At 38.9% G+C, this 11792-nt stretch overlaps 2 protein-coding genes across 4 annotated transcripts in view; both read left to right on the top strand.

Annotated features, from left to right (window-relative positions):
• ss18l2 (ss18, like 2) overlaps positions 1–11792 on the top strand; it is a 692656-nt gene that overhangs the window by 289703 nt on the left and 391161 nt on the right. The window lies entirely within an intron of this gene.
• Positions 1–11792, top strand: part of nedd4a (NEDD4 E3 ubiquitin protein ligase a) — a 77381-nt gene that overhangs the window by 38681 nt on the left and 26908 nt on the right. For all 3 annotated transcript variants that reach the window (XM_079825798.1, XM_079825797.1, XM_079825799.1), the window contains 3 exons: positions 6299–6360; positions 6591–6693; positions 11510–11673. In XM_079825798.1, coding sequence (XP_079681924.1) covers positions 6299–6360; positions 6591–6693; positions 11510–11673 — 329 coding nt within the window. The remainder of the gene's footprint in view (positions 1–6298; positions 6361–6590; positions 6694–11509; positions 11674–11792) is intronic.

The raw sequence follows: 11792 nt of genomic DNA, 5'->3' as shown, positions 1-11792 counted from the left end.
CTCCCAGAATGCACTTGCGTCGCTGCCCTACGAGGCCACTCCGTACACCGTCGTCTTGATCTTCATAGTAATACAATCATTTCGTTCAGTTAGAGAATAAACACTACAATTAAAAACTGAAGTGTCTTTTCAATAAAGTGTGAGTGAGCCGAACGAAAGTCACGTCACAGACACAGCAGGAGTCAGATTTAATTCATTACGAAGAGCTGAGCTGAGCTGAGGTAACGTTAAGCGTAGTCTGGCACGTTTTCTGATCGCATATGGAAGCCAAACTATACCAGGAATTCATTGAAAAGTTGAAACACTCACTTTGCTCTGCATCGCTCCGTTATGAATGTCCGTGCGTCCGTCTGTGTCTCAGATTCTGTGTGTGAGATCTCTCCCCTATGGGCGGGTTGATAACATGCGGAACAGCTCCATCTACTGGATGTAGTCTTTGCCTCTGGCCAAAAAATCCTCCGATGATGCAAAATGATGATATTTGCGTCATCAGAGGATTTTTTTCCAGAAATAAAATGCATAATTCTCTCGTCTCAGGGGGATATGAGTGGGGAAAGTACCATAATTTGAATATACTACCGGGTTTCTACTGATACAAAGCCTAATGCGAAACCACTGAAGTTACCCTTTAACACAGGGCCAAATCAAATAGCCAATTGAAATTAAATGAACAAAGGTCTACCAAAAATGGCCCAAGCTAACAGAACAAAACATTAACGTAACACAAATGCAGCTTATTGAAATTTTTCTTGAAAACTGTATGGCTACTAAACTGCAACATGGGATATATTTACACAATCCATCCATCAAAGTTTAGGCTAATCCAGGTTTAGATTTATGCAGAAACAGGATTGCATCAACTGATGGCTTCAAGGCTGTCCTCCTCTGCTCGATGGTGCTGAAGTTGCGCTGCCAGTCACATGTAGCCTAATATGCAACAAGCGCGTTGTCACAGCTACATAAACAAATTTCCGCACACAGGGAGACGGATGTTAGGGTAATATTTTTTAATTTATTTTGTTGGGGTAACAGCTTAGGACCCAGGACCAGTAGTGAAAAATGAAGACCAAGAGTCAGGAGTTAGATTAATTAAAGGGGTGGTAAAACACATTGTTTTGAAGGCTTGATTGTGTTTGTGGGGTGCACTGTAACATGTGTTCATGCTTTGTTTAAAAAAAAAAAAAAGCATTATTTTTCATATATTTGACCTTTATTCTACACTGCTTTGTCCCTCCTTGTAAAACGGTCTGATTCTTTCCGGGTTGTATGAAGCCAGTCCCTCAAAAATACGCAGTGGGCTCAGATTGGTTAGCTGGCCCAGTGTGTTGTGATTCGCTAACCGCAGTGCACGTTTGTCGGAAACGCCACGCCCCTTACCGGAGGCTGTGCTTTGGTCAGTTATAGAAACAATGGCGTCAATAAAACCATACCAATCTGAGCCCGAATCAGACCCAGAACATTTTAGTGAAGATGATCGAGCAGAACCTGTTCAGTCCTCAAGAGTAAAGACTGCGGATCTATAGTGATCGCTACTGAATGGCACTTTTGTATTTTTAGAACGAGTATAGCCAAATATCTGTCGCAAGAACTATTAACCCAAAACGAAAACACTAAACACTGGCTTTACTAGTGGCCAAATCACACACAGAACCATGTTTAGCATGCCTGTAGATAAACAATACATAAAAGCTCTAATCAAAGAATCATTTACACTAATGCCAAGTTCGCTTTTGAGATTTTAACGTTAGTGTTTGTAACCTTAGGTGTTCGTCGGATAACGTTAAGTATGAATGAGCATTTAAAGGTGAACTATGTAGGATTTTTGCAGTAAAACATCCAGAAACCACTAGGCCAGTGTTATATATTTTGTTCAGTTGAGAACTTAGAATATCCCAAATGTTTTCAACTATTTGTAAATCGTGAGAAAATTGCTATTTTAACCAAGGAGCCGGGACGTGTGGGCTATGCGTGTGAGGGAGTCGCCTGTCGATTGCGTCATATCTGCGTCACCCTCGGTCTCCGGTTTTATTCAGTGAAACACTTTACTCTCACTGCAGTGTGAACAAGTGTCATAGCAGCCGCCGAGCGAACGTCATAACTTCCTTTTCAACACACTCAGATATATCTAATACGATAAACAAAGTTGCATTACCTCATACTCATGATTGGAAAAGAGGAAGTGGCGCCGGCAACCGTGTCATAATAAAAGTCCCGCCAGCGACTATGCCATAATAACAGTCCCGCTCTTCAATCGCTCCTGCGGCCTTGCTCAGCTCCACAACACTCGCTCCTGCTCTGCTTCACTACAGTAATGTTAATAATCGCATCCATGAACATGATTTCTGCCCGAGTCCTATCCTGACTGTTTCCCACCGGCTGTGAGGTGAAGACCACATGTCCCGAGATTCTGCGCTCAAACGTGCTGTCATCAAACTACGCCTTTGTTTTGAACAGGCGACCTCTAGCGGACGGAAAAGTTACATATTGCAGCTTTAACAGACTGGTTTGCAGAACAGCGTTGTCATCTGTTTACTTCCTTGCTACAACGCACAATTAACCTATTACAGGAAAACACATCGATGAAAAATAAATCAGACTTACAGGTTGTGGCCCGTAAACAGCTTCTGTTTGTAAATCCAGCTTTCAGGACAAGCCGTTGTGCAAATCATGCATTGAACTCGCGAAGATTGTGGAAGTTTTCCTCCGTGAAATGTGCAGCGGGAGCCGCACGCGCGCCTGTTCCCCTCCGTCTCAAACACACATGTGCATATAACATGCTGTATGTTAAACGCTCTGCAACGCACCCCCGTCCCAAGGAAGGCTGAACAAAGCAAGTACCCCAGACCTGCAATCCGGATGAAAATAACAGTGTTTCGTCGGCATTGCGGCAACACCACTCCAGCCTAACTATACCACAACAGCGCCGCGATACAAAATGGCCTCACCCCCCCATATTTAATATTCTCGGAGGAGGGGTTTATGTAAATATTGAGCCTGGTGATGTCACCAACCCTGGAGGAATGTCTGTAGTCGCCTACTGGCCGTTTGCTGTAGTCCTTAGAAATGGATTTCTTTAAAAGCAAATATCTCCCTTTACTTTAAACTTTGAACGTTGGAACTTTGCAGATGTTGTTTATGCTCAAGCAGCAACATTACACGCTAGCTAAAGTTAGAATAGTGAAATCGTGGTTTACCACCCCTTTAAAGAAAAATGTACTGAAGAATAGTTTGCAGTTTCATCAGCAGAAGCCAGCTCATAAGGAGTTCGTAGGCCGCACTCCCTTTAGCAGTCTCCCCGCCTCCTTCTATCGTACATACAATTTCGGAACAGTTATACTGTTTTCATGGTCTAACTACGTCATTATTGTCATGTGGAATGATTCTGATTGGCTCAGAGAAAATGGACAGTCTTGGTAAATTTCCACACGTTGTCAGTTAATCAGATTCACGTGTACAGATATCACTTGTTGACGCTTTCACCCCGAAATTAGGCACATAATGACCTTCCAGATTCTGGAGCAGGCGCCAGCTTGTCCAGAACAACAAGCCCCTCATCTTTTAGCATGCCCGCAATCCACCTCCAAAGCTGATCTGTAACACCGAATACTGCGCACATACACAGATACACAGTCTTTCCAAGGTTGGAGTTGGTGCGATCTGGTCCCAACCAGAGAAAGTTTTCCAAAACATATTGATAACATGTGCTTTTCTCTCAGTGAGAGATACAGACAATAGTACAGACCATATTCATCTTGATTATTTAGGGTTTCAGTAAAAGGAAATATAAAATAAAGAAATAACATGAAAGACAAATCCATATTTCATCTCTGGAAGCCGGGCTAAAAGAGCAATCTCTGTTACTGCATTCCTGTCGAGTTGGAGGTGTGTGATGCCTCTAAAATCCAAACACACGACAACATGTTGAAATCAAGTGTTTTTGCGAAACATCACACACAACCAGGACAGACCCTCAGTCACCACTCAGAGACCAAATACAAACTTTAGAAATTATAAAGGAAGAAACGATCATGGGTCCTATTGATATAAGCAAACTCATAACTGGAAAGAATCATTAAAATCATAATTATAAAGGAGGATGAATATTGATTCAGGCTTTGATTATGAGTTTAATTAGGATATATACAATTATATTGAAGCGGTAGTGGATTTCAGAATCCATCTTTCAATTTGAATCACAAAAACAAACCTTTGCATCAAGTTAAACAGGCCCATTGGCTACCTACATAATAAGCTGTTTTAAATTTCAAATGTTCAATGCCTTATCGCGCTGACGTGACCGAGCCCGACCCGAACATTATTTCTAAATATCTGTCGGTTACCGAACGGTCCCATCGGGCTCGGGTCGGGTATCCATCCTCCGGATGGCCGGGTGTGTAGGGTTGTGCGGATGGAGCGCCACCATCGTGATGCCACGCCCCCGTTGCGAGTGCGACACACACTAATCCGCTTCTATAGTATTAGTTCAACTAAAAACTTAGCAGGGATTGCTCTGTAAATTAAATTGAGAATGTAACTAATGCAAATATGCTATTTTAAATACTGTAGTCTATGCCAGATATGTAGCCTACATTTTGAAATCATTTGAGGCTGAAACATCCATAAGCATGCGTGTTTATTTTAGCACTTCCGTCAGTGAAACAACACAGCCTATAAAATATTTAAACGATTTTCAGTAAATAATGGTAACCTCAAGAATATAAGAAAATTAAATATTAGTTAGAAAAATATTTGATTCATACTATTTCCCTGCAAAGATGCGTCATATACCGCTCTGCGCTTTGAGAGGAATCACTCTCAAAAATGCTGGGTTAAAAAAAACCCAAGTTGGGTTGAAAATGGACTAACCCAGCAATTGGGTTGTTTTAACCCAGTGAATGGATTGTTTTACCCAGCAATTGGGTTGTTTTAACCTAGCAATTGGGTTGTTTTAAGCAAACATTTAACCCAACCGCTGGGCTAAAACAACCCAATTGCTGGGTTAGTCCATTTTCAACCCAACTTGGGTTGTTTTTAACCCAGCATTTTTTAGAGTGATGTGGGACACAAGCTGGAAAGACACCTTCTCGAATATCTTCATCTTCATGTTTTCTCCTGATGTTGCAAGGCAACACTTGTTATAAAATGTCTGAAGAGCGGATTTTATCTTCCAGAAGGTCAAGACATTTAGGCAATGTTTGATTATTCACTGCCAGAGAAAATGAAACTAAAATCACCGGCGTGTGTGTGTGAAATGCGCTATTCAAATAAACCAAATTTGACGCGCCTTACTAAGTTTAACAACAAGAACAAACTGTGTTAAATACAATTTGAAGTAAAAAAGTATTCGTCCCACAGTGCTTTGTTATACTTTCCCACAGTAAAGGATGTGAATAGTTATAATAGACTTAATTATAAGCAAACGAAAGGAAGAAACGTTTATAATCCCCTGCGAAAATGGGTGCGAGTGAAGATTTGGGAAAAGAAACGAGATGTCCATGTCCATTGGGATAAAATGTACTAGGCCTATTGTTCAAATTCACGGAAAATCGATTGACCAGATCCAGATCACAAAGCAGAATGAAAAAGTGTTATCTGACCATTATTTCCTTTGTAGGCTAAACAAAGCTTTGTGCTTCACTCCTGTGGTAATATTCACGTGAAACAGCTTCACATACAAAACACTGGGTTAGTAAAATAACTAAATACATTTTTAAAAGTAGAAAATAGTATTTATGTAAAGAGATATATTAAAATATAAAGAGCTCAACTCTTAAGTGGAAGGAAGCTATTTTTTCCCCTCACGTGCAACCTAGCGGATGAGTCATTATTTGGGTTAGTAAAAATAACTAAATGATAGTTTTAAGTAGAAAATAGTATTTATGTAAAGAGATATAGTATATTATATACCCCCCCCCCCCCCCCCCCCAAACGACGATATCATCATCCATCACGATGTTTTACTGTAAACATTGTCAACTGCCAATTTAGGGGACATCGCCCAACCCTACGTGTGTGTGTGCGTGGCTTACCTGAGGAACACATGGCACCAGGATGCACTATGGGAAGAAGGCAAGCCGGCGAAGCCAAAATGGTTTAGGAATGGTTTGAGGAGCACAATGTGTTTGAGGTGTTGACTTGGCCTACAAATTCCCCAGATCTCAATCCAATGGAAGGGGGACCAACACAATGTACATTAGGAAGGTGGTCATAATGTTATGCCTGATCGGTGTATACTGTATACATACTGTTGCTATTTATGTTTCAATATTTTGATCTTTTTTTATGTATATACCCACAGACAGAAAATCCGAACAATGAAAGGCCGTACACGTTCAAGGACTTCCTGTTGCACCCGAGAAGGTTAGCAGGAGATTTACACCCGCATGCTTTATTCCCCAAACATGATGTTTTCAGCCTAACGCTCTCTGACTTCATCCTGTACGCCCTTTGACCTGCTATGACATCGTGTAACGGTGCACTGTTTTCATTTGAAACATGTACACATCAACACCGTTGATACACTTCAATGGAAAGCAATCTTTCTCTGGTGCTTTGAGGAGTCTTTTGTTGATGCGTCTGTTTTGATACAGTCACAAGTCGAGGGTGAAAGGTCATCTGCGACTGAAGATGACGTACCTGCCCAAAAACAGCGATGCGGAGGACGACCCTGCTGAACTGAACGAGAATCTGGATGTAAGAATAATGCAAACACAAACTAATCACAGAGGCTGCATTGATTCACGATAAAGCGCAGCTGTGTGTATGTGATACAGTGCTTTAATGATTTCCTACATCTTTAACTGTAGTGTGGTTTGTTTAAAGCAGGGGTCTTCAACTAAAATTGCTTGAGGTCCAGTAAATGAACCCTCCTCACCGGACAGTTATATACCTAAACACAATCATTTATGTTTATTGCCAGACTAAAGAAATTAGTGTAGATAGCATTTGTTCTTAATTGAACAAAATATAATATGTTCTCATATGGCGAAAACATGTTCGTATTGTTAAAGGATTAGTTCACTTTTAAATCAACTTTTGCTGATAATTTACTCACCCTCATGTCATCCAAGATGTCTTTCTTTCTGCAGTCGAAAAGAAATTAAGGTTTTGGATGAAAACATTCCAGGATTTTTCTCCATATAATGGACTTCAATGGGCTCCAAACGGTTCAAGGTCCAAATGACAGTTTCAGTGCAGCTTCAAAGGGCTTTAAACGACACCAGATGATGAATAAGGGTCTTATCTAGACAAACCATCAGTTTCTGCGAGAAACCCAGCAGTATTTATACTATTATTTTACCTCTTAACAGACAAACGCGATCGTGTCTGAGCTCAGCCATAACTTCCGGCAAGTAAGGTCAAATTAGATCGTGGTCCATTATATGGAGAAAAACCCTGGATTGTTTTCATCCAAAACCTTCATTTCTTTTCGACTGCAGAAAGAAAGACATGAACATGACATGGGGGTGAGTAAATTATCAGCAAAAGTTTATTTAAAAGTGAACTAATCCTTTAAAGCAAACATAGGTAATCCTTCACAAAACTGATCTAATTTTGTTGTTGTTCTTTAATGTCCTTTAAGTTGCTTTGGTACAAAATATCTAAATTCAACCAGTAACCATGTCTGACAAAAATATGTTGAACTAAAAATGCCTTCATCTCGAAATCTGCATTGAAAATACATTCATTTCAACATTACTAGCAAGTGCTTTTTCCCTGCTGAACTGAGATAAATAATAACAATCAATGAACGCAAACCCCCCTGGTAAAAAAAAAAAAATCAGAAATCTCATAACACATTTTATGTTTATTCACATGTATAGTCTCTACTTAACTAAATGTATCTAATATTGAACACTGCTCTCTTCTGTGCTTCAAATTGCACTGGTAAAATATCATTAGCAATATCATTCAGAAACACAAACAGGCAAAAATAAAGTGGAAAAATTAAAAAGTGCGAGAAACATTTTATTTAATGTTTCCACTTTTGACAACTGCAACAGAATCAGAGCAAGTACAGGATGCAGGAAGAATAAATGCGATTTTTTTCTCTCGGAAAACTCAGCGTCAACTTTCCTAATTTTTGAAAATGCCATTGTTTTTGCGTGTCGCTTTCTGCTCAGTCTCTTCTTCACTGCATGAATTTTTTTTTAATGGCATTTGGCATTTATTTATTTCATTACATTATACGGCTTTTATGCCTCGTAGGGCATTATTTCAAAAGGCTTCGCGGTCCAGATTCGGAACGGAGTCCGCTAGTTGGCGACCCCGGGTTTAAAGGAAGTATCATTACTGATGCAGTTTCCTTCAAGAGTCTGTGTTGGATGGAGAGGCCATGAAAACATTTTCTATTCCTCTATCTGCTCTAAAGTGCTTTGTGTCCTCGAGCACAGTTCTGCCTCATTCACAAAGCTTTTCAGACTTGTTTCGCCCTTCAGCTGAGGGTTATTTCTGAACAGAACCACAGATAGACAGACTTTGTCCTTGAGGGGGAAAAAAAATCAGGAATTATGGTTGTCGGAAATTGTCTATTGTTGGATTGAATGTGTTTTTAGTCCAACATCACTGTAACTATTGTTTAATTTTTTTAAATAATAAATATTGTATTATTTTTTATAAATATATATATATATATATATATATATATATATATATATATATATATATATATATATATATATATATATATATATATATATATATATATATATATATATATATATATATATATATATATATATATATATATATATATATATATATATATATATAAATAATATTATTATTAGTGCTGGGAATTGTTTCAAAAAAATGTACTAATTAATAAAAAAAAATTCTGTAAATAATCGCGATTAATCGCACATTTTTAATATCTTAAGTTTTTAATATTTTGATATTGTAATAATTTCAGTTACTCTCCAAACTAATGTGGAAACAATTTGAAGACAGTATATTTTAAATATGTGTTGTAATGGCATCTTTTTATGAATGTTTTCCATCACTGATACTAAAGTCTCTATGAAACATTAATGACGTTACATTACAGTATAACTGAAAGCTCCCAATTTCAACATTTATTAGGCTTTAAAAAAACAACTTTTAATTTAAGTGAACTTAAAACAATCTTTACATAAACCCCAAATAATAAATGTTATATTTACCTGTGGTCTTCCCTGTTAGACATATACAGAAATGTAATAGTTATCGAACACCTTTCTTAACGGCATAAATAATAAATGAAATGTAGATTAATCATCATTAAAGCTACACTTGTCTCTGTTCCCGTTGTTCTTTGATGAACATTAATGACAGACATCATCAGTGCTCCTGTCACTTTAAGAACAGCCGCTGACGAACATGACGCGCATCTGACGCGCTGTCCCGCGCATCTCATTTCCTCACAACTCTTTAAGTTCATTTAAGACGTTATTTAACTCATTTATGACTCCTAATATGAAAATACTCAAAATTCTCTGTGTTGTTATTGTTTGTTCAAGAGCAAAAGAGAACTTGATGTGAGCAGGAGACTGACCGTGAGTCTGTCTGTGCGTCGAGTGTGTGTGTGTGTGTGTGTGTGTGTGTGTGTGTGTGTGTGTGTGTGTGTGTGTGTGTGTCAGAGTGCCCCTCGATTAGCTGACATGAGACACAGCCACACAGACAGGACACTGACACACACACACACACAGTACATTTACATACAGCGCGTTCTCCAGTGTCTTGTCGTGCTTAGAAGTATTTAAATGAATAGGAGCGTGATCATGTAACGCTTGGCAAAAATGGATATAAAAACGGACGCTGCGTTATTTGCGTAAAATATTTTTAATGCGTTAAGCTAAAAAAATTAATCGCCCGCGTTAACACGTTAATTTTCCCAGCCCTAATTATTATTATATATTATTTAGTCAAACATCACTGTTACTATTTTTTTTTATTTAATACATCAAAAAAACACTTTACACCAAGGGCATGTAAAGATATTAAAGGTGCACTATGTAACTTTTCCGTCCGCTAGAGGTCGCCTGTTCAAAACAAAGGCGTAGTTTGATGACGGCACGTTTGAGCCTGAGTCTGAAGCAGAGCAGGAGCGAGTGTTGTGGAGCTGAGGAACCGCTGGAGCGATTGTTAACAAGATGAACGCAACACACGCCTCGCGAGCAGCGGGACTTTTATTATGACACAGTCGCCGGCGCCACTTCCGCTCCTCCGCTCATGAGTGTGAGGAAACGCAACTCTGTTGATCATATTACACACATCTGAGTGTGTTGATGATGTGATGGCGTTACTCTGTGCGTTCTCTCAGCGGCTGCTATGACACTTGTTCACACTGCAGTGAGAGTAAAGCGTTTCTGCAGAGTAAAACAGGAAACCGAGGGGAACGCGGATATGATGTCATTGACAGGCCACGCCCTCACACGTCCCGGTTCTTCGGGTAAAATAGCATCTCACGATTTACAAACAGTTGGAAACATTTGGGATATTGTCAGTACTCAACTGAGCAAAATATATAACATTGATATATTTACTGAAAACATTTTACATAGTGCACCTTTAAGCCCAGGACTTTTTTTAAATGTATTATTATTATTATTTATTTTTTGCACTTTTACTGAGAAAACAAGATCATGTAAAAATATAAATATAAAGCTCAGAATTTTTGTGTGTTTGTTGTTATTTTTTTCATGTTTACTGAGAAACAAGATCATCTAAAGAAATATATGACCTTTAAGGTCAGGATTTATTTATTTATTTATTATCTTTTTGTACTGAGAAAAAAGAGATCATGTAAAGTGACCTTATTTAAAATATGGCTCAAGCCCCCCAAAAATATATATATATATATACACACACACGCATATCATTTTCTTTAATTTTTTGTTATTATTTTGGCCTGAGCCAAATTGAATTAAATGACTTGCTTATTATTTCACAAATAAACCACAAAAGAAAACCTTAGCAATCAAAGCTTTAGCAACCGCCTGCAACATCATAGCATATTGGCGGTGAGTTTTACTCAGGGAAACGCCGCTGAACATGAGCTTTTGCAGTTCAGTATGTGTTCTGCACCATGCATGTGCTTTCTTTGAACTAGCGTTGAATGTCATCGAGTTTCCAAACAAAAGAAACAAAGCCTTCGGCAAACTAATGACATTTGTTAGTGCATAAACACATGAGTTATATTTATGCACAATAACTGTAATATAGAACCAGCAGAGTCACTGTGTACTTTTCCAGCCCACTCTCATTGTACGAGCGCTGTGTTGATGCTGGTGTGGGGTGTGTTCACATCGGACGAGAAATACAGGCACAATATGGAGCTTTATAATAAGAGACACGTCTGGGGTGCTCCAGGGGGTTGTTATGTGAAATATGTGTACTATAAAGTCGCTTTGCATTAAAAGCAGTTAAATGGCTGACCAATGATCAGACAAACAGAGGATTTACCATAGAATCGCTTGTAAGAAAAGTAACAGCACAATGTTTTAATACTCTGGTCATGTCTGTCTTGTAGCCTGGTTGGGAGTTTCTGGAGCCTCATGAATTATGCAGTCCTCATCACCCCCATCAGCTGCCTGCGCTGCCCCCTGGCTGGGAGGAGAGGCAGGACAACCTGGGGCGAACCTACTACGTCAACCATGAGAGCAGGACCACACAGTGGCACAGACCCACCATCCAGTAATTATCACCTACTTAAAACACACACACACATTAGAAACATACATTCACAAGCCCTGTGCGCAATGTAAATATTTGCATTTATCTTTTATGTTCATTCATTTGGCACATGGTTTCAA

The sequence above is a fragment of the Gobio gobio genome, assembly GCF_949357685.1.
Source record: "Gobio gobio genome assembly, chromosome: 9".
Lineage (NCBI taxonomy): Eukaryota > Metazoa > Chordata > Actinopteri > Cypriniformes > Gobionidae > Gobio > Gobio gobio.
The sequence above is the reverse complement of the archived record's forward strand: the minus strand, read 5'-3'. Positions and strand labels throughout refer to the sequence as shown.